This window comes from Martes martes (assembly GCF_963455335.1).
Source record: "Martes martes genome assembly, chromosome: 8".
Lineage (NCBI taxonomy): Eukaryota > Metazoa > Chordata > Mammalia > Carnivora > Mustelidae > Martes > Martes martes.
In genome coordinates this window covers 13,996,021-14,023,286 of record NC_137895.1, presented here as the reverse complement: position 1 = coordinate 14,023,286, position 27,266 = coordinate 13,996,021, and the positions used below count along the sequence as shown (strand labels likewise).

Sequence of the window (27,266 nt, the reverse complement as noted above, 5' to 3'; positions counted from 1 at the left end):
CCCTTGAGGCAAGACCCGTGGCTGCACCACTCCCATGGGTAGGTCACATCATCTGGCAAAAGGGATCCTTGTAGATGTAACTAAGGTTACTAATCAGTTGACCTTGGGTTAAATAAAGGGGAATTATTGGGGGCGGGAAGTGGCTGGCCCTGGCTGAATCCTGAGAACTTTCAGATCTGGAAGAGAGCAAAGAGCCCCATGTGAGCTGCCTGTGGGGGCCACGTGGCAAGGAGCCATCAGGGAATGGTGACCACAGTCCTCCATGTGCAAGGAAAGGAAGTCAGGGAGCCTACAGGAGCACAGCACGCTCTGGAGGAGAACTGGAACTTTGCCCCCACCTTGATTTCAGCCCAGTGAGGCCCTGAGTGGAAATGCAGTCATCCCGTGCCCAGATCTCTGACCCTCAGGGACCTTGAGATAATATACTTGTATTGTGCCAAGCTTCTAAATTTGTGGCAGTTCATTATGTAGCAAGAGAAAATGAATACAGACATGTAACAACAATCATAGTAAGCTAACATTTATGAAACATTTACCATATACTGGTTATATTGTAAAATACTGTATCTATAGCTTAAAATTCTTTTTTTTTTTTTTTAATTTGACAGACAGAGACCGCAAGTAGGCAGAGAGGCAGGCAGAGAGAAAGGAGGAAGCAGGCTCCCCACCGAGCAGAGAGCCGGATGTGGGGCTCGATCCCAGGACCCTGGGATCATGATCTGAGCTGAAGGCAGAGGCTTTAACCCACTGAGCCACCCAGGCGCCTGCCCCTATAGCTTAAAATTCTTAAAACCTACTCAGTATCAAGTTACAAACAGTAGGCTGGAGCTGGGATTCAAACCCAGATAGTCTCGCTCAAGGGCCAGGACCCTGAATCACTATGCTGGGTGATCTCTCCGTGTCCCTGGCACCCATGCTCTCTGGCCTCTCCAGAGCAGAGAGTCAGTGATTGGACACAAAGCTGAATAGATTAATGAACAAGTAATCTCAAAACCTGACGGGTACCTATGACAGAGGGCAGGGAGAGGGGCAGGAATCGGCCTCCGGAAGCTACAAAGAGGTGGGAGGAGCCTGGGAGCCACATGAAACAGCAGACCTGGTCCAAGAGCAAGGGGGTGGGGAAATAGAACATTGTAGAAAAAGGTAATATGAAAGGTGGGACCCCAACAACTTAGGGAGCTTCAGGGAGAAAGGAGCTCACAGTTCAGGGTCCCAACTCCACTCAGGGAGGTTCTAAAGCACATGAGGGTTAAGTGAGAGCCGGTGGGCAGTGTGGCAGGTGGAGTCTTCTGGTAGGGGACACGGCCACTTGCTTACTCTGCGCCCTCACCCCCGAGGCTGGACCTCCCCGGGACCCTTGCGAACTGCCCACTGGCCAACCTGTGGCCCTTCAGTACACTGTTGCTGGGCGACACGGCCGGGCTGGCAGAGGGCAGGGACTGGAATCCCCAGCTCCACGGATTCAGCAAGTGCCACAAAACCACGGTCCCACGATTGGAAGGAACGTAAGAGGCTGAATAACACCACCTGCACAGAGTGTGGAAAGGAGGGATACCGCAGGAAGTCGGGATTAAGCCAAGAATCAGGCTGGGAAGGAGCTGATTTTCCGTTCGTGAACTAGCCCGACAAGCAGTCCCGACACCTGACACTTGCAGAGCCGGCCTAGCACCACCAGGGGCCGGGCACAAGGACTGGCTCAAGCTCGGCACAGCAGGGCCACTGCGCCGGGGTTCAAACCCCTGTCACTTAGGAGCGGAGGAGTGGGTCAGCAGAGCATTTAAATTAGACTTTACTTCCCTCTTGTGTCCCCTGGGGAAAAGAACACCTATCTTGTTGAACGGCTGGGGAACTGAAAAGAGGAAATGTTTATAAAGAGCTTGGCACAGTGTTGGCATACAGGAGGCACTCAATAAATGCTCCTTCCCTAAGAGGCACTTTAACAAGGCGGCTAAAAACAATGGCTCTGGAGCCCACCTGTCTGGGTTGGAATTCTGTCTCTCAGCAGGTGTAGAAAATGTACCTAATTCCTCTGTTCCTTTGTTTCCTTCTCTAAGCAAAATTATTAATAAATAACAATAATTGTTCATTTCTTTCTCTTGGTAAAACAGAATCATGCCTACATCACGGATTTATGACGTGATATGAATTCACATGAGGCACCCAGAGCAGGAGCTGATATACCGTGATGCCTCCGAAAGGGAAGATATGCTCATTACTCCCTCTCGTTTGCCCTAGATATGATGTCAGTTTGCAGGGGTCTTACTCTCTGTGATGTCAATGTATCAACAGCCATCTTATTCAGAATGCAAACCTTTGGCCTTGTGTGAGACAGAGGAAGAACAGAGGGGGAAGGGCAGCTGGGTCAGTCCTGTCCCCCTGGGTGGGGGGGTGGGTACAGCTTCTATGACCTTGGCCCGAAGACGGACAAGCATGCTACATGGCTGGCCAGCACAGAACAGGGTGACGTTACAGTTCACCTGCCATGAGAGCATGCGGCTGCCTGACTCCGCCCCCTGGAACCCACCATCAGTCCCGGGGACTCACTTGTTCTGACACCATTGACACCAGGTAGCCTCAAACAACAGAGACAAAAACGGTTTCCTGGATGCGGCATGTGGGGTGCCACTCCGGAGAGATCTGGGGGCACCCTGCTTTGAGCAGTGGTTCTCAGACTTGCGCTGAATTTCAGAATCACCTCGGAGACTACTATTTAACCCATCACTGGGTCCCACCCCCAGAGTTTCTCGTCCAGGACATCTTGAACAGGGCTTGAGACTTGAGACTTCTACGTTCCCAGGGCATGCTGACACTACTCATCCAGGGAACCCGCTCTGAGGACCTAGAGGACCAGCAGGGGTGGGGATGATTTCCCATTCCAGCCGCAGTGGGAGGGGGTCTCAGCTGCGAGGAGACATGAGAGCTCATCGTTTGGAGGGAAGGTGACAAAAGCAATTTCTCGGAGGGAAGGAAGGTCTGTAATTTAGCACTTGACCTTGTACGTTGTGAGCTGTGGCCAGAGCAGGAATCCTGGAAACGGCAGGCCAAGCCCCAGCTCTCTTGCCCACAGATATGGCCTTGAAATGAGTTCTCAAATCACCTGGGGAAGGAGATGGAAGGAAAGAGGCCCCAGAAATCTGCCTGGCGTGGAGCCATCCGGCTATGGCATCTGTGGGAGGCTCAGATGAAGATCTGGTCTCAGAGTCTCATTTTTCACCTGCATCTAACTCAAATTGGTAAGAACATTCAGGACTCAGTCCAATGGGTTCTGGGTTAAAAGCGTGGGCTCTGCAGCTCCTCAGACCTGGACTGAACGCAGGGTCTGCTATGTACTGGTGGTGTGACCTTGGGTAAGTCATTTGGCTTCTCAGAGCCTCAGTTTCTTTATCTGTAAAAGGGGGATGACAAGTCTTCTTTCCAAGAAGAAAGAAGTCTGGGTTGGGAGAGGTGATTAAAGCATCTCAGGTCACTTTCTAGAATTCTGGATAGAGGAGGAAGGCTGGGTTCAAGTCCTGGCTCCAGCAGGACCCCTCTACTCCTCAGTTTATCTGCTTAAAATGTGAAAAAAGATCATCTCTGAACTGTTGAACAAGTAACCTATCTCGTAAGGTTACTTTCCCAAAATAAAGTTTGTTTGAGAAAACCTTCTAGAAACTTCTAGTAACTTAATAGTAGTGTGGAAACCGAAGTTATTATTACCACCTTTTCAATAAAATTCAGATTGCCTGGTAATGTATTTTTTTTTACTCAAAGGCAGTGGTGGCCATTCTTTCCCTGTTCAAAGTGGTGGTTTCTCTTTAAAACAGAAGCGGATGGGAGCACTGGCTCTCTCTCCAGACCACTCCATTAAGGGACCAGGAAGGGCCCCTACATCCCGCAAGGGCACTAAATGCCACAGCCTGTTCCCGGGAGTTGGAACCCATTCTCACCTGCACCGTCATACATGCTCCCTGGGCATTTTGGACAGATGGCAGGGTAGCTCCCCTGCAATGCTCCCACAGGACTGATTGGAACATCAGGCAAATGAGGGGCTTGTTTAAAAATTATCACTCAGGCAATGGGAAAGTCAGCTGCCTCATCTGCCGCGTCCCGCCCTGGAGTCACCTTAATGCCATTAACTGATGAAGCTACAGGCATTCATCCTAGGCCTGAGGACCGCGGAATATAGACCACTCCCCCGCAAAAAGGAAAAGGGGACCATGGTGCTAACAGGTCGAACCCACTTCCCAGGTGAATGAAGGAGCAAGCAAACCAAAGACAGAATCAGACAGGAGACAGGATCGGGAACCTATGCTGAGTAAAGTACAGAAAGGGTAAGATGACGTCCCATCTGACATCTGGTCCTTCCATCTGGATACAGGACGCCCCCCACCCATGTATGAAACAAAGCCACATGGCATGTGGGAAGAAAGAATATTCCAAAGATGTAGTTGGGGACCAATGGCACTTTTTCTGGCCTTAAGATGGTCTAAGGTAGCAGCGAACTTCTGGGCCAGCAGCTCTGGTGTCTGATTTCCGGGGACGGGAAGGCTTTGGATGCCCCCAGGGGATGGCACTGAGGCTACTCACCTGAATGTGAAGAGAGTGCCCATGTCCAGCATCGACAGCAACTCCGCTTTCGACTTGGGAAAAGACAGCCGGTAGCGCAGTGTCTCGAATGCAGGGACGATCATCGCCTTCTTGGTGTTGGCAAGGTCGAGCTGGATGACAGACTTCCTGAAAAGAGAGGGCAGGCAGAGACAGGGTCCCCGTGAGGCCAGGCAGAGAGGCCTTTCCCAGGTGAGGGCAGGGAGGGGGTAGAGGGGGCGGAGGACAGAAAGTCCAAGTCCACCTCTCAGCTTAAAGATGGGGAAACTGAGGCTCAAGGAGGCCAAGCAGCTTGTCCAACTGAGTGGTAACTCCTGAGTAGTAACTCAGGAATCCAGAGAAGAAAGCCTGCCTCTGAGCCAAAAAGTAGAGTCTCCCTGGAGAGTGAACCAAGGGCAGGCCAGATAGGAGGGGCTGGGAGACCCTCCCTCACTTTTGCAGTGTTGATGTCAGAGCCAAGCACAGAAGGCAGACCTCCAGGGACTCACAGGGGTTGGAGTCCAGCCTGCAGGGTCCATGGGGCTGGCTATCCACTCTTCTGCACCACTGGCCACACGGGAGCGTTGGACAGCAAGATGATGACTGGATCACCAACCTGGATATTTCTAGGTCCCATTTCTTGGACTTCCCAACCCCCTGAATCCCTCAGCCTGAGCCTTTAAAGTCACCAGACCTGCCCCATGCAGCCAGCACCCAACACGACAGAGCTCACACCCAACGTGAGGGGGGGGCATTCTCCATGTGCTTCTTCACTCCCACCTTTGAACCTGGCCTTCTGCTCTACTCCTCTGAGATCCAGCTCCTGCCCTTCTAGATTTGTCTGCTATTGCCCAGCTCTGTGGGCATCATTTTGAAAGGGAGAAAGGCTCAGGGAGGGACACAGAGCAGGAGGCTTGTAATGAACACAGAAGGGGTTTGAATCCTGGTTCCGTCACTTGATGAGTCTTGCTGTACTGGGCAAGTCATTTAGCTCCTCACAACCTCAGGTTCCTCCTTCCCAAAATGGGGCCATGATATCCCCCTCCTGGAGCTGTCGTGGGGGCCGAATGAGGCAGCATAAATACAAATACCACTTGGCACACCTGGTACATGGCTGGCTTGCAGCAACACGTGGTCACTATTTGACCACAACATGATCCTTATTTCCTGGCTTGATTTCCCAATGATCCCTTTTGGACATGACTTTGGTACTCCATTCTGGCTTTCTGCTCAGACCACCGACTCTTGGGTCTCCATGCCAGAGAGGGCCATTGGCTTATCATCTCCGAAGTAGAGAAAGCAGTCTTCCTTAGGGTAATCAAGGCACTGGAAAGCATTTTGCAAAATACTGGAAGACGTAGCCTTCTACAGCAATGTGACTTATCGCTATTATATTACTAAAGCCACTTCACTCTGAACTTGTATGTAAGCAGGGACGAGTCCATGAAGGGGAGTCATGCTACCACGAAGGAAAACTGTGTCAGCCGAGGCCAGTGTGGGCCAAGAACAGAGCGGCAGTGTGAAAAGGACGAAGCAGGGTTTGGTATCCATGAATGATGAGGTCAGAGGAAGGACAAGTCTCAGAAGTCTGCCTTGGGGAAGGGGTGGCATCAGTGCCCCCTGGACAGGGCATGGCTGCGACGGACCAGAAGGTCATTTTAGAATCCTCTGAATAGCAGTTGTAATTCATTGTTTATAATTAGGCTTATGTTAACTATACACCAAATGACGTATGACCCTGATGTCACTATTTCTGGGGAGACTCAAAGGATGACACCAAGATAGAATCTGGGTGAGCTATATTTAGCCAGTTGGAGGACGAGTAGCCCGAGTCAGCCTGCTTTGGTCTGCATTCCTCTCCTGCTTTGTCTCTCTGAACAATGACTTCCCAGTTTCCAAACACCCGAGATTCCCTCACCAGTTTCCAAACACCCGAGATTCCCTCACCCGTGGCCATTCTCTTCTCACTCAATCCTGTATTAGATATAGGCAGAACGGGGGCTCGCTGCCTTTCCTCCAGGAAAACTGGATACCTTATCTATTGGTTCTGGGTATCGGGGGTGGGCCTCAGGGCTCTAGAGGATATCCTTGGAATCATCAGAGGGCAAAGCCCCTGCAGCCACCAGGAAGGAGGGAGCAGAGAGGCACCCCAGCACGGATGGGTGGCTGTTATTCATTCAACAATTCCCGAGCACACCTACTATGTGCCGGGTCCCATGCTAGGCACTTGAAGCCACAGAATGAACAAAACAGCCCAAGTCCTTCCTGCCTGGTATTTACATTCTTGTCGCAAACATCTCAGGATGCTGAAAGCCCAAGACTGCATTTGCAGCTAATTACGTTAAGATAATTGGGAAAAGTGTGGGAGGCCAGTGGCACTGAACCACAAAGGGATGGGCAAAGAGTGTACACACACCCACAACAGAGGTCTGTGGGTGCCCATGTGTCTGTCTCTGTCACTATTATAATCACGTTACAGTAGCCACTTCTCAAGACTGCCCTGCTCAAAGATGATTCTTTTTCTCATGGTCCCTGCATGTAGAAACAGCTCTGGGAACACGGCCAGGGCCATGTTCAGGGGTAGACATTTAACTCAAGCCAAGCAAATCAGTTCCTCACTCCTGGAAATCTGAACAGAGATGCCGAAACTGGAAACCAAAGAGTTGACATGCGCTAATGTCAGGCAGCACTCTAGAGGCTTCTGAACTTTGGCTGCAGAGGGGCCCAGAGCTGCCCGGGTTAATTACGGTCTCAAGTATCGGTTTCCCAAATTCTACTTTGGTACCGTAAGAAATACCACTCAATTTTTTTTTTTTTTTTTTGGTCTGTTTTCCTTTGACTCCGTTTCATTTCAATGAAGCTGCCTACCGCAGATCTCTGTTGCTTGCAACCAAACCACCCCGACTGGTATCTCGCAAGGCCCACAGAACGCAGACCAAGCAAGCAGTGTGCCTTAAAAAAACGCAGCCCAAGGAAGTCTTATTTCTGTCTGCAGAGAGAGCATCAGATCCTGGAGTGTCTTCTAAAATTCCCTTTAATCTCTCTAAAACACAGACTGCCACAAGAATGGATCCGTCACTAGATAGGTCCATTTCAGATTCAGTCCGAAGAGGTTTGGATATTGATATCCTGAGTGGATCTCATTATGAACTCGTTTCAGCAATAAAATGGTTTCAGGATACTGACTCCGAGCACATCTGCTCATTGAGCTGGCAACGATATAGCTCAGGCCCTTCTGCACAGTTTCCTGTTGGTATAACCTTCCCTTGCTGGGGCTTTGCTGACCACCTAAGGATGCACAACATGCCTTCACCATTTATCTGGAAAGGGAGTCCTGCAGGAGACAGAGTGTTTCATATGCAGAATCTTCCTAGGAGACTGGCTAGACTGGGAGCCAAGAGATGTGAGTTTTGCAGCCAGCCTGGACAAGCTGAGTGACTTTGGGTCCCTTCATGCATCCCTTTTAGAAGGCTAAATCTAGATTATTAACGCTGAAGATTCTAGAAAGTAATCTGGTGCAGTAGCAATCAGACACATTTGGCTTCTAGTTCTGACTCTACGGCTCTTCCTAGAGAGTCACTTGAGCCATCCTGAGCCTCAGAGTTCACGCTCTTGTTAAATATTTTGGTGAGGAAAAGCACACGTGCGCATGGAAGTTCTTGGTGCAACACCCAGCACACATTAAGCACCACGTGTATGATGGTTCAGCCTCTCATGGCTGCTTTCATGGGTTAACTTGGCTAGGCCAGGGGCCAGCTGTTTGGTCAAACACTCTTCTAAATGTTGCCATGAAGATATTTTGTGGCTATAATTAATGTTTACAGTTAACTCTAAATAAAGGCCCTTGCCCTCAACAATTTGGGTGGGCTGCATCTAATCAGTGGAAGGATGTCAGAGCCAACTCTGAACTTTCCTGGAAAAGAAGAAATTCTGCCTCTGGACTGTAACATCAAAATCCTGCCCGAGTTTCCAGCCTCCTGGCCTGTCTTATGGATTTCAGACTTGTCGGTCCGCACAGTTCCTTAAAAGAACTCTCTACTTGCTGGTTCTGTTTCTCTGAAGAATCCTGATTGCCCAAGACCCTTTCAAAAATATCCCAAACCTACTACTACATTTGTGGACTGAGGAACTCTTAAGAGAAGATTTCTACTGAAATAGTTCAGACCCCCGCTGGAATAACAGAGAGCACAACAAATACACATGACTTGGAGCCCGCTGGCCCCGGGTTCAAATCCTGCCTGCCACTCTCTTATGACCTTGGGCACGATATTCAACTTCTCCTGGTTACAGGTTCCCCGGCTATAAAATGGAGATGATAACCCTTATCAACCAGGGTTGCTGAAAGGATAAAGCAAAGCAGTCACTCTAGAGCCTGATTCAGAGCCTGACTTAGCGTAACTGATTAACAAATGAGCCCTTCCCCTTTCTGGCTCAGCTTACGGTGGGGGGTGGGGGGGCAGCTACTGCCGGAGATGGGTGAGAGCAGAGGAGCCAAGAAAGGCAACAGACTCTTGCAACCAGAGCAGGACTTTGTTGCCAACCTGCTTATCTACGGAAACAGTTTGTTAGATCTTAGTCTCCAGGCCAGCTCTCTGGATCCTTCTTCATGTCAAAAACTATTCAGATGCGCCCGGCAGAGTAAGTTTGGCCCCTCCAATCTGGTGGAGGTGGAGCTGACCGGGGGTCGGTGGGGGTACCGAGCACTGGGCAGTGTCTGTCTTCAAGCCCCCCAGGCCTCCTGCACATCTCCCCTCCACTAACTCCAGTGTGCAAATAGTTCACAGCATGTTTGGCTCCCACCTGGGAAAAGTGACAAGTAAGGGAGAGAATGTGAATGAGGATTCCTGTACCGACCGAGGGGGTGGCCAGGGGCCGACTGGAGGCTCACACGGGCTTGGCGTTATGTCAAAGACACGGCACAAAAGGGACGCTGTGAGGAAGACGGGCTTCCCGGGGTTTAGAATGACCAATCCCCAAGACTGATCCTGGCAGCGGGTCGTGAGTTCGCCCCCCCACCCCTACCACACACACTCACAACCCTCCCTCCATCTCTACCCTTTTCACCCCATCCTCTGCCCTCGAGACAGATCTGTCACCAAGGCAACAGCCCAGGTGCCAGGCATGATGAGATTTCAGGAAAGCATCTCAGAGAAGTAAGGAACAAAGGCGTGCGGAAGACCTCTTCTGACTTCAGGGTTGGGGACGAGGGCTCAGGCCGCCCTAGTTCGCTTTCTGGCCGATTACTTGTCCTCTCTCTTCTGCTTTCTGAGTCTGTGATGATGGGGGCTGGCGACAACAGCATTGATCTCATTGGGGGTCTGGGGCCAAGCAAACCCCAGGCCCTGCAGAAGAGAAGCACTCCGTGCGCTTTGGCCGTGATCATGACATGACTGCCCGTCCACCCTCTCTGGCGCCGGCTCGACCCGATCACAAAGTCTGGCGCCAATGCCGGCCAAGGTTCCACCAGTTTGTTTGCTCACTTGCTCTGCCACATGCCAGGCACTGCATAGGCACTCGGGAGACATCAGTCAATACAACAGGCAGAAATTCCTGTTCGCATGGGGCTGATATTTCCGGAAGAAGCCAGAATAGTAAGTAAATTACGAAGTATGTCGGAAAGCCAGAATTTCTGGGAGGGAGAACGGAGCTGGGTCGGGGTGTGCGGCATGCCAAGGGTGGGGAACCGGTTGCAGTCTGAGACGGGGTGGTGCAGGTCAGCCTCACGGAGAAGGGCAGGCAGTAGGGGAGGGGGCAGTCATGCCGTGATCCGGGGCAAGAGCTTTCTCGGCTGAGGAACAGCCAGTGCAAAGGCCCTAAGGGAGGACAAGAGCACAGTAAGGGACAGGGAGTGTCCCTAAACGTGGGGCCAGAGAAGCGGGGGGTGGGGGGAGGGAGAGCTGTAGGCCATATAGGGTCTCATAGATCCCTGAAGGTTGAGGGGAGCGAAAGAATGCCACCGTTCTCTCCTCCAAAGCTGTCCATGTCCTAATCCCAGAAACCTGGCGATATGGAACCTCCCATGGCAAGTAGGACTTTACAGGTGTGATGGAGGGTGCTGAGATGGCAAGAAGATGCTGAGTTATTTGAGGGATCACAAGGGTCTTGACAGGAGAGAGGCAGGAGGGTCAGAGTCAGAAAGGAGAAGGGACGATGGAAGTGGAGGTGGGGGTGATGTGGCCACGAGTCAAAGAAGTGGATGACCCAGAGGGCAAGAAACATTCTCCCATAGAGCCTTCAGAAAGAACGCAGCCTGTGGACCCCATGATTTCCCCCGTGAGACCAGTTTCCGATCCTGACCTCCAGAGCTGTGAGATAAAACATTTCTGCTGTTTTCAAAGGCCACATTTGTGGTAATTTGTTACAGCAGCCGTAGGAAACCAATACAGAGGTCTTGGGATTTTACTTAGTGAGACGGGGAGCCACTGGGGACCCTGAGCTAAGGCGAGGAGCTGCTTTCTGTATTAAAGAAGGCCTCTGGCTGCCGTGTTGGGAACAGACTGCTGTGTTGCATGGGCAGAAGCAGGGAGATCAGTTAGGGGGCTCCCGTGCTGCTGCGGCTGAGCTAGCATGGACCTTGATAGTCACAATGAAGGTGAAAAGAACTGGCCTGGTTCTAGAGCCAGCAGGATTTCCTTACCCTCTGGGCGTGGGGTGTGAGAGTGGACAGGAGATGATGCAAGGCTCTTGGCTTGCATCAGGGGAAGACTGAAGTGGCCATCAAATGAGATGCCAGCGTGAGCTTTTTGGGGAAGATGAGACTTGGGTTTTGAACAGTTTGCCTGAGATGCTTGAGAGAACGAAGCAGAGACGAGAAGACCACGAGAAGACAGACGAGTTTTGAGGTCAAGAGACAGGGCTGGGTGGGGATATTTTGAGGATCAGTGGCAGGTGCATTTAAAGCCACGAGACTGAACGACATCATCGAGGGAGGGCAGGAGGAGAAGAGAGGCAGCCACCGATGAGAACTACAGGGAGGGACTCATAAGGTCGAAGAACCACCTGGAGACAGGCACGCACTTCAGCAAGCCAAGAGGAAAGAAACAGAGGGGTCGTTGGCAGATGCCACGGAGAAGTCAAGACGAGAAGTAGAGGCTGACCACTGGATTTTGGCAACGTGGCTTCTTCCTTGATCACAGGCATCTGGAACAGGACCTGAAGCAGCAGCCGAGACCAGCTAGCAGGTAGGCATGAGGCTATGGCCATGTGGAGAGGCATTCCCCTAGTTCTGCAGAAATGAGTCAAGTCAATGTAAGAGCAGGGTCAAATCGTTCATCAAGAGCGGGATCCTGTCGCCACACTGGCCCCGCATCCCCCGTCGGGAGTGCCACTGGCAGTCAGAGGTGGGGCTGGCTACAGTGGAAGCAGGAATGCTCGCAGGCGCCAAGGTCACCGACCAAGGAACGGGACCTTCTACTCGGCAAAAGCATACAACCTTGTCACAAGTATCTTGGCTGTAAAAAACATTTAGTTTCACCTTATGTGATTAGAGGTTGGACAGAATTGACCCACATGGTGCAGAGGAGATGAAATAAGTCAAACTTCCTAATACCCAACCTCTCAGCAATGGGCTGGGAGCCCGGGGGGGAGGGGGGATGTTGCCCTGCTAGACAGCTCTGGGGTCCCACAAACAGTCATGCTTGCCTGAAAACGGGACTTGAGTTACGTATTGGTTTCCTGCAAAGGCTTAACGGACTCCTGCCTCTCTACTTGTATGCATCAACTCTATTCAGAATTTCCTGAAACGAACACGTCCTCTCTCATGGGCGTGGACTTAGACACTGGCAACCCAACTTGGTGTCACCTTCAGGGAAACAAAATGAGAGAAATCATCTCCCTCTGATGTAGATAAAAATGAGAAAGCACAGTCAAGTTTAAAACAGAAAAAAAATGGTTTTGCAATGATCTCCTGTTTCAGTCTGTCTATATCTCAGGTGTGGGGTGGGGGTTGGTGGCAGAGGGAGGGCAGACCCGGACAGCTGCAGGGACGGGGTAGGCAGGCTGGCCGAGGACAGTGGACACCAGCTTTAGCACCGGGCAGACTCGTGGGGGAAGGGCAGGGGGTGGGATGAACCAGGACCCACGCCCGTCACCGCGAAGCTCTTCAACTCTGGCCATGTGGCAGCCACGTGCGATCACGGCATCCTCCGTGTGGCCAGACTGTCTGATGGTCCAAGAAGAGCCGACTAAAACTACTTCCACAGATTTGAGGGCCGAATCTCTCTCAGGGGAACGCCAGTGTCAAGGGAGGCCAACGAGTAAGAAATAGAGCGTGATCTTTTAGATGACAGAGATCCTATCTTCACGGCCGCACTAATTGTGTGATCATGGGCAATTTGCATAACTCTCTGGGCTTTTGTTTTCTTATCTTGATAATAAATATTTCTTGGACTTGGTTATTAAGAGAACTAAGATAATATGCTCATTAATGGATATTTATGAGACCAGACATAGACATGGAGTGTAGAGCTGAATCCAGACAGAACCTTGGTCTGGACCGAGCTCAAAGTGCAGGGAGGGAGGAAGACAGGAGTGTCTTCTCTGCTCTCCGGAGCAGAGATACCCACCGTTTTCTAAGCAGCAGGAGTTAGGGGGTCTGTGGAGGGGGTTCTAAATATTTGCAAAGCTCTGGAAAGAAAGCACACAGGATTTGGGGGAACTGAATTTCTTAGAAATGCCTGGGACACCATTGGTGGTCGATACGTGGTAATAAAGGGTGCTTATGTCTACTCAGTACCAAGCCCCATAAGCCCGTTAGATGCTTTACTTCTTTAATCTTGTTTACTTCGTTCATCATTGCCACGTGTGACAGAGGCACTAGTATTTCCGGGTTTACTGATAAAGTCATGAGACCCCCAAGAGGTTCAGCAATTTGCCTTTTAACCCAGCTGGCAGGGGCACCCACCATCATCCTACCGTCATCCTTAAGGGAAGAAGGCAATCACTGTGTTCGTCAAGGCTGCACCAGCTTAGAAATAACTGGGAGAGATCATCAATCACGGGCTCTATCTGAGTCAAGTCTGTTAACGCAACTGAAGCAATGAGCCTCTTGGAGTCCACCTTGGGTCAAGGCAGCTGATGGAAGAGTGGTTTGGGGCCAGAAAGGAGGGACACGGCCAGCGGCTACAGATCGCACACTTATCTCCACAGCACGTCCTGCCTCACAGCAGCGAGGGGGTCGGAGGCCAGCACACAGATGGTGTCGGGAGAGGCAGAGACGTGCACACTGATCTACTGGCTGTCCTGGGCCTCCTTCATTGGTGATTTGCTTTTTTCAAATGAGTGGAATCTGCCACTGAACCCCTGGACCTGGCCAAGGTCAGTAGTGTCCCCTCATTGTCAAATGTGGCAGACTGGTGCATGCTTATTTTCCTCACCTCCTCTGTCCTTGGTGCTGAGACCACTCCCTCCACCCCTAGCCGGAGAGCTCCATCCCAGAATTCTGGAGAGTCTTCCCACGTGCTATGGCTTGGATCAGGGAATTGCTTTCGGCTCAGTCCTTGTGGTGCTGGTTACCATCTGGGCACCTCCTGTAGCCTCTATGCTTTGGGCAGGGGTGGGCAGATCCTCGATCTCTGTCCATGTGAACTTCTGCTCCCGTAACAGAACAGGCTGAGCCGGTATTTGTAGAGGTGCAGTGAGTGGCCAAGGCCAGGGCTGACAAGGGACACGCTGCTGGGCACCGTGGGCTGAAGGCCCTGGGGCTGCTGTCACAAAACCAGGAGAGGAGGCGCATCAGCTCTCGGAGCCCCGGATTGGCAGAGCCCAGTCCAAGGTCAGAGAGCACGCTGTTTAATCAAAGCTGAGCTCTAAGGAGTCCAAGCGGTTCTCACAAGTTCCCGGGGATGGAAGTGAAAGTTATATTAAAAGTGGATGGGAGGGATGCCTGGGGGGCTCAGTTGTTAAGCATCTGCCTTCAGCTCAGGTCATGATCCCAGGATCCTGGGATTGAGCCCCACATCGGGCTCCCTGCTCCTTGGGAAGCCGTTCTTCCTCTCGCACTTTCCCTGCTTGTGCTCCCTCTCTTGCTGTCTCTCTCTCTGTCAAATAAATAAATAAAATCTTAAAAAAAAAAAAGTGGGTGGGAGGCAGAACAGCAGTTTGTGCTGGAGTGCACGACTGTTTCAGACCCCAGAATGGCCTCACTCTTTCTCTTAAGGCTCTGTGTGCAGCCCACAGCAGGAGCTTGGCTCCCGGCCCCTCTCCTGCCCACTCTGTTGGCTTTGATGACATCCCTGGACATCCGGCTAGATCGCCTTTGGGACCGGTTCTTTCGGGACTGTTCCACACATGGCGATGGCGGGACGTGGCAGTGGTAATAGCACGCAGACCGCCTGTGTGCACCTGTCGGCTCTGCCAGGCTTGAGGTCAGCGGTGAACCATGTTCGGGGCTGGGTTTCCGGCTCCAGCCCACAGGAGTCATTCAACAAATGCACAGGGGAGGAAGGAGTCAGTGTGTGGTCGGCACACGGAGACGAAGATGGTATGGTGAAGGCCGTCCTTTGGAAATGACCGAGTTTCCAAAACTGGGTTGAAATTATAGCCTGGCCACTTAATCCACAGGACTTTGGAGAAAATGTACCTTCCGCATTTTCATCGTCCCACCTGGATAATGGGAACGAAGGGCCTGAGCCCTGAGTGGGTTGTCATGAAAAAGGGACCACATGTCGAGCACCCGGCATGGCCCCGGTGCACAGAAGGTGCTTGTCAAGCCCTCCTCCCCTCCACAGCCTGCTGTGCCCGCGTATTCTCCTGGCATGTTCTCCGGGGAGACATGGGCGGGGCTGGGGTGACCCCTGCCAGGAGAGAAAGCCGAGGCACGCATCTGAGACCACCCTTTTCTGATTTCAGCTTCTTCCTGGAACAAGGGCGTGGGCAGGGTGCAAACGGAACCTGTGAGTGAGCCAGCTGGTGGTGAGGAACAGTGGGTGAATGTGGCCACAGATGTAACCCACCCGGGAGGGGCAAGGGAGGCATCTGCGTGCATGTCTGTGTGTGCGTGTGTGCAAGTGCATACATATACTTGTGTGCTTGTGTGTGTGTGTGTGTGTGTGTGTGTGTGTGTGTGTATGTCTCAGGGAGGCTAACAGAGGCCCCTGTCTCTGGCTGCCCCCCACACCCCTTAAACTGCCTAGCTGCAACAGTACCAGAGAGAAGCAGGGCTTTCCAGCAGGATGCCTGGGCAGCATCTGAACACCACCTCTGAGGACTCAGCAACCTCCCTGGGGCGGGGGTGGCCAGGAGGTGAGGCTGCTGCACCTGTTACCGGCGCTGATCGCAGGGAGGCAGGCTCCCGCCCAGCCAGTCCTGCTTCCTCCCTGAGCACAGAGGAAGGTAATGGGGTGTGCTCAGATTCTATACGGTTGCCTATGAAAGGAGCTCCTTGAGGACAGGCTTTCAGGAGGCATGTGGGGATAATAGCAAAGACTTGCAAGTGAGGGGCCTAAGGCTGCCCACGGAGAGTGCAAGTGTAAATTATACATATAACGGATGAGGTCGGAGATGGGCAGAATCCTCTGGAGAGCCAGGGTGGGGCGCCCGGGCCCCAGTAAGATCTGGGGGTTCCTAAATGGACGGCATTAACATATCCAGAGAGAGAACCTGTCCCTCAGAGAGGGCTACAGAAGAAAGAGAAGCTAAAAATGAGCTTGGGGGCAAAGTTTAAAAACATGAAACAGCTACCATTACGGGGCCATGCTCTGTGCCAGGGACATCGTACTCCTCACCTCCCGTAACTCTCAGCATCCGGACTTACCTCTACTTAATGACCCCAGAGGGCTGCGCTTTCTGAAGGAGGGCATCCCGCATGCTGGCGCTGTGCTAGGTGCTGACGGTGGGTTACGGGACGGCCGTCGGTTCCCCCAAAGTCAGGAGGGCAGCTCTGGGGCAGGCAGCCCGGATTCAGGTCCCACCTGGATATTCCCCTGCTTGTGCTTTCAACCAAGTGACAGCTTGGTGTGTGTGGCAGGGTGTAAGGGTTAAACAGGTCATCTCACGCAGATGCCAAGACAGTTCTCCTGTGCATGGAATGAACTTGACAAGTACAACCCGCGGGGATGGCCATGGCCGTCACGGCAGTGGTGCAGATGGGCCCATCAGGCAATGGGCTCAATAAACAGGTTAAGTACAGAACATCTCAGATAAGCCCAGGAGAAGCGAGTTGCCCACGAGGCAAAGCCATGCCTGAGGGCAGGCTACTTCGTCTAAACCACCTCATCTCTAATAAGAGGTTAAATGACAAGACACATGCAAAGTGCTGGTAAGAGTGCTTGGCACATAGTATGTGCTCAGTAAACGTGAAATGTTATCGAGATAGCAGAACTCAAACGATGACTTAGCCCTGGTAAGTGCCACCTAGTCAGGGCTCCCAGAAGGCAGCCAGTTGGCCAGGCCTGGTGCTCTCTCTACCTGGTCTTGTTCAGATTTCGGGACTCATTCAACACGTGTTTACAGAGCAGCTGTGTGTACCAGGGGATATCTGATGGGGGAGGGTGGGAGGCCACCATCCTGGAGGGAAAGAAATAAAACTGAAGTTTGTCATTCCTGTACACGGTCAGAATATAGTCTCCATGCAGGGTGGTGTGTGTGTCCCTCAGAAAGCAAAGGTGACATTTGGAAACAGAGCAGATGTTTTAAGCTTCAGGCGTTGAACAAAGATGAGGATTTTGAAGGATGAGTGCAAGAGAAGGGAAGCCTGCTCAGTCTCATGGGTATGGACTGTCCCAGCTGAGAGAAACTGTCCCTACCCTCCGCCTTCGATTCCTTTGCCATTCTGGAACATTCTTCAAAAATGTCAAGATACCTCATGCCTTTACACTTGTTAGTCCTTCAAGTGCATCACCAACTCTCTGCATCTTTCCGAGGTCATCCCTGGCCACCCACCCTGGGGCATCTTCTTGAGAGTCTGTGGCTCTGTATTTTTTTCTTTTTATAAAGATTTTATTTATTTATTTGACAGACAGAAATCACAAGTAGGCAGAGAGGCAGGCAGAGAGAGGGGAAGGGAAGCAGGCTCCCCGCTGAGCAGAGAGCCTGATGTGGGGCTCGATCCCAGGACCCTGGGATCATGACCCAAGCCGAAAGCAGAGGCTTTAACCCACTGAGCCACCCAGGTGCCCCTGTGGCTCTGTATCTTTGCTCTCCATTTCTGTATTGGTAACAAGAACGGCAGCAACACGTACAGTTGAGAGGGGCCCCTAGAATGTAAACCCCACGAGGGCAGGGACCTGCCGGCTTGTCCTGCTCACCGAGAGTCCCCGCAGTGCAATGTCACAGATATGAATGAGGCATGATTCATGGCAGGGTGCCTGGTGCTATCCAGATGTGATCACATTTCATTTTCTCAGGACCTTAAGAGGGAAGAAGTAACACAACCCCCAGCTCACAAATTAAAAAAAAGTCCCAGGAAGTTAACAAAATGCTGAGTAAGGAGTACTCAGCATTGAAAGGCAGGTCTGAATGACTCCGGGGACGGCCCCGTCCCAAGGCGGCACGCAGCCTGGCATCTAACAGGCGCTCACTATATACAGTTTTCAATCAATGAATGTAAGTCTACAGCTTCTTATTTTGTAGGAAAAAAGGCCATGAGGGTGGTCTAGAGTGACCTGGCTATCCCAAAGCTGGCAGTTTGCATGAGAGGGGGGCGGGGGGCGGGGAGGCCGGGCGAAGAAGTGCAGTTCTGAGTGTTGTGAGCAGGACCGAGAATTAACTCCTGTTGAGTCCCTCCAATGCCCTCGTGGGAGGCTCTTAGCAGCCCCTTTATTAACTGAGAAGACAGAGGACCGGAGAGACTAAGTGAGTCGCCCCAAGTCACATGCTTGGTAGGCACGCCAGACCCAGGATGCAGGAGCAGCTCTGCCTCGCCCCACTGAGTCCCACCTGACGTTTCTGGAATCGAGCGACAGCCACACATCTACAAGCCCGTTCTTTAGAATAAACCGGCGAAGGGGTGGGGGAGAGATTTTACTGAAACTCTGCAGCTGGGTCCACCCGAGTATCTGACTTCGTTATTTTCCGATTGATCTGATTGTTTTTGCCGTAATATTAGCTGGTTGCTGAGCAACCGCCGAGAGAGCGCTGATGCTGACCTGTTTGGGGAAAGCAAGTGCCCCTCGCCCCGGAAGGGTGATTATGATTGTTTGTGGGGGCGGGGGATCCAGGGAGAGGGCTGCCCGTCAGCCTGCTCCCGTGTCCTGGGGTTTTGAGAGCGATCTGGCCCCTTCCAGAAGCGAGCAGGCTGTCCGGGGCGGGGGGCAGCCCACTTGCCCCCCGACATGAATATTTAACCTCGCCGGGGCCTTGGCTTGGCACCTGTGCTAACAGTTACCTCAGAGAGAAGTGTGGAACCACAGAGGTCATTTTTACAAAGCAGCTGGCACAAGTTAAGGGCTCAAAAAACTGTAACTACCAGCATTTGTGATATTATGTCCATTTTAACAGAATTTGGATACAGCATTTCGTTGGGCATATTTGCTGAAGAAGTTGGTCTCTAGAGGGGTCCGCAGGCCTTGTTGGGGCCCACGAAGCTCATGGCAAACTGTACCCATAACCTGATCCCAGACTAACGATATACTACTGGTCACAAAGCACATCCAATTTTAGTGTTTGGATCAGAAACACACTCATCCCACTCACTGGAAGAGAATTTTCCATAAGCCAATGGCAAGCCAATATGGTTATCCTCATAAGAAAAGAACAGTGCAAGCTTCTTTGGGGCTTCTGATAGAATCCTAGTCCTTACCTGTTCTCAGAATTCTGGTGCTTAGGAATTATCTAGGTCAGAGGTCACAAACTGGTGGCAAAGGATGAGGTTGGGAGGTTCTACTCAGCCTGAAGACATATTTGGTCTGGAACTGGATAGTGTTTTGTTTTTAAATTACTTGTCGACTTAAAAATCAAAACAAAAATCCAAGTATCCAGCTCCTCTCGAAAAATACGAAGACTGGGTTACCTGGGTGGCTCGGTCAGTTAAGCATCCGACCCTTGGTTTCAGCTCAGGTCATGATGTCAGGCTCATGAGATCCAGGCCTGCTGTGGGCTCCATGCTCAGCGGAGAGTCTGCTCATCCTTGTCCCTCTCCCTTGGCATCTCCTCCCCAGCACCCCAGTCGCACACTCTCCCAACCTCTAAAATATACAAATAAAATCTTAAAAAAAAAAAAAGGAAGAAAAGGGGAGCCTGGCTGGCTCAGTGAGTTAAAGCCTCTGCCTTCGGCTCAGGTCATGATCTCAGGGTCCTGGGATCGAGCCCCACATCGGGCTTTCTGCTCAGCGGGGAGCCTGCTTCCCCCTCTCTCTCTGCCGGCCTCTCTGCCTCCTTGTGATCTCTCGCTCTGTCAAATAAATAAATAAAATCTTTAAAAAAAAAAAAAGGAAGAAAAATATGAAGACCTTAGCCCTGCTGTCCTCTGCCCTCAAAGCAATCGTGCCACATTTGGCGTGGAGAGAAGCTAAGAGCCTCAGATGGGAGCAATGGTCCCTCTAGAGAATCCTACTCAGCATTTTTGGTTCCTTTGGGCTAAGGTTCTGGCCCCTCTGGGCATCTGCATTTATGATTCCTGATAAAAGATTGTTTCTTCACTTGACAATGAGGAAACAGGCTGGAAACAGAATTGCTGCAAGTCACACAGTTCACTGCGGCACACAGTGCGAGTGGGAACAGGAGTCCTGGGTCTAGCAGGTGTCCTGTCCACCATGACACTCGAAGTCAAGGCCATGATAGCCTGCTCCGTCTGGGAAGGACATGGACACAGCAGAGCAGGAGGCGGCCAGCGTGAGAGGTGGGCCAAAGCAGGCAGGACTTCAGGGTGCGGGCTTTGCCAAGAAGAGTCAGGTGGCAGCATTTGGGAGAGATTCCCATTTTCCCTTTCAAAGTCCAGATGACTTTGCAGATAGTTCCTGACTTCAGCTGCCGAATCTCCCACTGGTCCGTCTACCTGCCACCCTGCTGCTTCCGACCCTACATCGGGCCCTCCTCGCCTCTTGCCTGGATCAGCACAACAGTCCTCTCATTTCTCCCCCTTGCTCTGGCCCTGCTGATTCTGATCCATCACAAAGCAACTAGAATGATCTTCCCAAAAGGAACATCTGATCTGTCCATTCTCCTGGGGCTCTTCCACGGCTCTCCTGCCTCACGGAGCCCACACTCCTCTGCATATTTATCAGGAGTCCTGCGGGACCCACGCCAGCTGACATTTCTGTCCACATCGTCTCTTGCTGCTCTCCCCATCAAGGCCCCGGCCACCTGGCACCTCTGGAATGGACAGCTGCCTCTGCCTGGAACATTGCCACCTCCACCGGCCGACTCCAACTCAGCCTCCGTTTGGATCTGTCTTCTTTAGGGCATCCCTTCTTCCCACTCCCAACCCCACCCCCAGACTAGGTGGATCCCACTGGGAGGGGACACCCCCCACCCCATTGCAGAACCTAAAGAATTTGCATCTTCACTGAACTGTCATTACTGCTGGTCTATAAGCACTGGGATTCACCAGTCCTATCTCTGTGGTTCACAGATATGGCAACGCAGAGTAGCAGGTGCCTTATAAAAGTTTACCCACTAGGGGCGCCTGGGTGGCTCAGTGGGTTAAGCCTCTGCCTTCGGCTCGGGTCATGATGTCAGGGTCCTGGGATTGAGCCCCGCATCGGGCTCTCTGCTCAGCAGGGAGCCTGCTTCCCCTTCTCTCTTTGCCTGCCTCTCTGCCTACTTGTGATCTCTGTCTGTCAAATAAATAAATAAAATCTTAAAGAGAAAAAGAAGCCCTCCTTTCTAAAAAAAAAAAAAAAGAAAGAAAGAAAGAAAAGTTTACCTACTAGATGAAAGAAAAGACGAATGGATACTAAGGATGGAACAGAAGAAGAATCAGGAAAGTTACAAGGTCTGTTCATTCTAGACAAGCAAGTCAGGGCAAGTCAGGGCTTCTGGTCTGTTTCCACAGGTGTACTTTACAAAGAAGACTGGACAATACACCTCGACACCCCAAGACCAAATAATCACACTAAAAAATGGTAAAACACACGAACAGACATTTCTCCAAAGAAGACATCCAGAGGGCCAACAGACACATGAAACAATGCTCACCATCGGGGAAATGCAAATCAAAACCACAATAAGATGTCATCATACACCTGTCAGAATGGCTAAAATCAAGAACACAGGAAGGAACAGGTGTTAGAGAGGATGCGGAAAAAGGGGAACCCTCGTGCCCGGTTAGGTGGGAATGCAAGCTGGTGCAGCCACTCTGGAAAACAGCATGGATGTTCCTCCGAAAGTTAAAACAGAGCTACCCTACGACCCAGCAATCGCACTACTGGGTATTTACCCCCCCCAATACAAAAACAGTAGTTCAAAGGGATACAGGTCCCCCGATATTTATAGCCGCATTATTTACAACAGCCACGTTATGGAAGCAGTCCAAGTGTCCATCAAGAGATCAACAGATAAAGAAGTGGTGTGTATATACAGTGGAATATTACTCAGCCATAGAAAGAATGAGATCTTGCCATTTGCAATGACATGGACGGAGCTAGAGGGTACCATGCTAAGCGAAGTCAGTCAGTCAGTGAAGGACAAAGACTGTATGATTTCATTCATGTGCCCCTGCCGTGATGAGCACCAGGTGATGTATGGAAGTGCTGAGTTACTATGTCGTACACCTGAACTAATATGACACCATAGGTTAACTATACAGGAATTACAAAGAAAAACTTAAAAAAAAAAAAAAAGACTGGACAAGATCCTTTCTTCCCAGGCAAGGTAGGGTCTCTGGACTTCTGTAGGGGCTGTGAAGAGTAGCAGCGTTCTGGGAGCAACGTGAAACGTTTCAAACCCCCCGAGGGGAACCACGCACCCTCCCATAACAAGGGGCAAAGGCCAACCAAGCCCCCGGTGAGTCTGCGTTAAGAACATGTTAATTACCGGCTCCGCTGGTTAACTCCTCCTCAGTAAGGTCCTGATTAGAGATTAATAGCATCTTTGATCAATAAAACATAGGACTAGAACATAGAAACAATCTGTTCCTGTGTGATGTTTTTTACAACACGAGGCCCAGGAGGTAAAATAATAAAAGAGGGGTTGGACGTGGGGAGCAGACCACAGACTCTTAGGAGAGGGCTGGTTCACCGCCAACTCCTTGGAAGGAAGGCCCCTTGGGTGCTCCTGCAGAAGAGCCCCTTAGCGGGGAGGCCTGGGCCTCAGCTTGATCCTCAAGCCTCTCTTTTCTTGGTGGAGGGTGGCCCCCACCATCTGTTCCTTTGGGAACCCCCCTCCCATCCTCGCCCCGGGACTCCCAGAGCTTGTGATGCTGCAGGCTGTGGGGGCTTGAGAATCTCCAGGAATCAGGTGCCAAAAGCTCAGTCTGGCCACACGGGGGCGCCCTCACCACACACACACTGGGATTCCAAGGCCCCGCTGCACCGGGAGCAGGAGCCTCCAAGGCCCCGCTGCACCGGGAGCAGGAGCCGGAGAACAGATGGCGCTGGCCGGAGCCCTGTGACCGCATCAGGACTTGGGGCAGCGCAGCCCATGCTCTTAGGGAAGACACCTCCCACCCTCCCTGACGCTCCAACGTCACGGACGAGAGAGGCTGCAAGGGGCTCCTCCTGCTCACAGGGCAAGGACTGGAGTTAGGAAATCCCAAGATTATCCTGGAACAGAGAACGCTCGCAGCTTTCCCTTGCTCTGAAGAGCAGGGCGCGGAGGGACTTAAACAGCACCTGTGCTGCAGCCTCAGGACAAAATTAAACTCTTTGGAAGGAGGATCTTTTTTAAGAGTGAGAGCAACAGAGACAGTAAGAGAAAGACTGAGAGACAGAGACAGACAGACACACACACGCAAAGGGAGAGAGGGCAAGAGAGCGGGAGAGAAAGAATGTTACTCCTGCCCTGTGGGGACAGTCCGTAACCCCAGAGCAGCCAGGCAAGTACGGAGCTGGGTGCCTGCCCGCCAGGACTCTGCTTCCAATCCTGGAGCAAAGCCGCAGGGACCGGAGCGGGGGGCTCTGCTGCTCCGGGCCTCGCTGTTGCCCACAGTAAAAGGGGGAGCCCTGCCTGCCTTCTGGGATTGATGTGCGGCTCCAGGACAATGATTAATAAGCAGAAATCACCTCTCCCAGTACCGGGATCCAGGTGAGCACCACCAGCAGCAGAGAGAATTCAGGCCGACAGATGCCAGCAATAAAGGATTGGGGGAGGGGGGCGAAGCTTGACCATTTACAGCTCGAGTTACACCTTGTGACTTTAGTTTAGCCACAGGGGGACTTCCGGGCTGTATGAATTCAGCAGCCCCTCTCAGCCCAGACTGGTTGTTATGCCACAACAAATGCCACTCCCCACGCAGCCATCCAGCTTTCCACGAGCCGAGGGCCTTCTCCAGCCGCTGGATGCCGGCCCTGCCACGTGGGCAGAGCTGGGACCAGTCACTGGAGAGTCACCGAGGCCGCCGGCATGGCGACTCAGCCCCCGGCTCTGCAGTCGGACTGGCTGAGCCTGGCCCCTACGTGAGTCGGCGTGTAACCATGGGCTCACAGCCCCACACATTCCCATCTGGGAAACGAGGATCATAATAGCACGTGGCCCAGGGACCTCCAGGGGTGGGAATGAACTCCTGCTAGTCAGGCACTCAGAACCGTGCCTGGCGCGCAGAAGGCACTTCAATAAATGCTGGCCGTCACCATCACATGGCTTTGTTTTACAGAATAGGCAGTGATCTTTCTAGAATGGTAAGATGAAGGCCGTCTGATCCAAAACTGGAAGAGGGATGATATGTTTCCCTAGCAGCTAGCGAGCATTAGACCAGGAGCGGAAGAGACGCGTCTGAGGCCACGAGTAGCTTCTAACATTTCGGTATGCAAACTGGGGTTCTGGCCTGCTAGTCAGGAAAACAAGGACACCGGATTGGCCAGTGGCCCTGCTGAACCCTGCAGGCAGCGCTCTCTCTCTGGGTGGATGCAGACGGGTCCCACCCCCCGCCCTCCCCAACCAGGTCCCAGCTGCCCTATCTTTAAGAGGGAAGACAGGGATATGAGGACGCTCCCGGGGAGCGCTCTGGTCCCAGCACTGCCCGAGCCGGCGTCCCCTGGGCCCTCACCTGAGGTACTCATAGAGCCCATACATGGGCAGGAAGTCGATGTCAGACAGGAACATGTAGGGCGTGCCCACGTGCTTCATGGCCACGTTTCGCAGCAGGTTCACGGGGTAGAACTGGCCCTCCTTATACACGATGTGGTAGGCCACGTTGTGGCGGCTCATGAGCACCTCGGAGCCCTGCGCGTAGCGGAGGAACTGCTGGGCCTCGGCATCCGACAGGTAGAGGGCCAGGCTGATGGGTCCCTCCCAGTGCTTGCAGATGGCCTCGAGCATCTGTAGCCTGCGGGAGACAGGAAAGCTGAGCCAGCCATGGGGACCCGGGCCACGCGCCACGCAGCCAGCATCCCGGGGCGGATGCCACCACCACACACACCTGGTCAGCCCGCTCCAAGTCCAAGTCCCTGCTCCAACATCCATCACTGCGTGCTGGGGGCCAATCCCCAAAGCCCAGTTCCTTTATCTCTGAAATCGGCATAAGCACACTTACCTGGCTGGTTCTTGTTTTATCTGCTTCCAGATGAAGGTGGGGTACCGACAGAGTCGCATCCCACGGTAAGCCTTCTCCTCTCAGACTCCTCTTTGCACCGGGGTGGGGTGGGGGGGATGATTACATTAACAGATATAAGGGTCCCCTCCCAGGTCACAATGCCTATGCCTCTCCTCCTCTCTCAGCAAAGACGTCCAGCCCCTGCACTGCTCTGCTAAGGCAGCGACCAGCCACAGAAGATTTAACCCAACCGAGGCCCTAAGTTACAAGGAGCATTAAAACACGAGCGATGGTAACTATGATCATCAGCTCATTAACTGTGCACCAGACCCTTTCCAGGACTCCCCCAATAACCCGGTGCACGGCTGTCATTTCCCTTGTTTCCCTGGTGGAGAGACTGGGGATCCAGATGTCCGGTCAGCTTGGGTCCTTGGACTGGGACCAGACCTGTATAGATGGGTACCGGGACGGGGCCCTGGAGACAGTGGGAACAAACACACGCTGGGCGTTTGGCAAGGGAACGGAAAAACACACGGACGCTGGGGACAAAAGTGTGCCCGGCGTGATGCCGTCTTCATTTGTCAGAGCCCTTTCGGCCCCAGGGTCCCGGCCAATTTTGCGAGGCTATAGGACAGGCATCGTGCCAAGGATTATGGTGGGGGGGGGGGGGAGAAGAAAGCCCAGAGGAAAAAAAGAAAAGGTGCTTCCCATGGAGAGGATTCTACAAAAATGCTTCAACAGAAAATCTATGAAGACTTTTTTTTTTTTCTCCAAAGGCATTAGAAGTGCCTGACAGATCGGATCTATGGTTAAGAAACAGCAAAAGCCTATTTCAATTTTTTCCCTGCCCAGCAAGAGGTACATAATCAGCGGTCTCCTGGTAGGAATGCCCACTTTATTCGGACAATTACCAGGAAATAGATTCCATGCATTTCCCTGCTTCTAAACAAAAGAAAATGGGCACACCTATCTTATGTCAATGGCTTTCTCGATGGACTTTCAGAGTTTCCTCTCAGTAATTCTGTGAATTGCTACTGCCAGGAGTTGCTTCCTCTTTCATGACGGAGGTTTAAGATGTTCATCAGGGGAAAATGCCCTCCATGTCTCCTACTTTATAACATGTACTAATCAAATTGACCGGAGCCAGTTTTCTAAGAGGCTCTGCCTTCTCCACAATGCTTGCTTTCCCCGGAGTCCGCCTGCGGCTTCTGCCTCAGGCCTGGGTCTCTGCCGGGCTCAGCGGATCTGCGGTTCTGAGCGGTCCCACCTGCACCTCACTGTCACTGTCTGTGAAATGGAGGGGACTGTGCGTCCGGAAGGGACAGCTGCTCGTACAAATCCTTTGAGAGCTGGGGAGTGAAGGGTAAGAACGACTTTCAACGCGTGGCTGTAAGAGCTCCTAGGTGGGAGGCATGCGTGTCCGACGGGAAGAGAGGCCAGCTCCCATGGAGGGGCCCCCCACCGCCTGGGATTCTGAGTCTGTGTCTGAGTTTTCTGAGCGGGGAGCAAGAAAGGGAAGCAAGGGAAGCAAGCCCTTCTTCCAAGCTCTTGCAAGGGCATAGCATGAGAACAGAGACACAGACACTGATGATTCTCAGGTGCCTCTGACGTGGCAAATGTCATGGCCACGTGGGCTTTCCCGGAAATGGGGCCAGATGTCCCGTGGAACCTTCGAGAACCACAAGTAAGGATGACCCAGCCGCTCCTGCCCGGCTGCCACCAGCCCCAAGCTTTCCGACCTCTCTTTCCTCCAAACCAAGCTTCCTGCCGGGACCTGAACAACAGCGACAGACTGAGGTTTCTCGTAATGAGGACAACATATAAAAATGTGAGGGCGACAGCATGAATCCCTACCATCTCTCTGCTGCTTGGAGGGTGCCGTGCCGGCTGCATTTCCACTGTTACCGTTTAACATTCATGCTGCCTCCATGAACTTGAGATTCTCGTCACTGGGTTCCGGGTAAGGAAGCTCGAGGAGGTGAAGGGACTTCTTTCAAGTCACGTAGCTACACAGCGGGGCAGCTGGATTGACACCACGTCTGGCCGATCCCTGTGCCCAGACCCCAGACCAGTATTCTGTACAGACTGTACAGATGCGTACCAGGATAGGGTAGCCTGGGATAAATGTTCCCAACGA

At 52.3% G+C, this 27,266-nt stretch overlaps 1 protein-coding gene across 4 annotated transcripts in view; it reads right to left on the bottom strand.

Moving 5' to 3' along the window:
- The window catches only part of LARGE1 (LARGE xylosyl- and glucuronyltransferase 1), a 543,992-nt gene that overhangs the window by 6,051 nt on the left and 510,675 nt on the right, over positions 1-27,266 (bottom strand). For 3 of the 4 annotated variants that reach the window (XM_080810745.1, XM_080810744.1, XM_080810743.1), the window contains exons 12-13: positions 24,644-24,922; positions 4,567-4,713 (exon numbers count right to left, since the gene is read on the bottom strand). In XM_080810745.1, the coding sequence (XP_080666871.1) occupies positions 4,567-4,713; positions 24,644-24,922 (426 nt within the window). Of the gene's footprint in view, positions 1-4,566; positions 4,714-17,829; positions 17,910-24,643; positions 24,923-27,266 lie in introns of those variants that run through there. The other variant, XM_080810746.1, reaches the window with a different exon arrangement.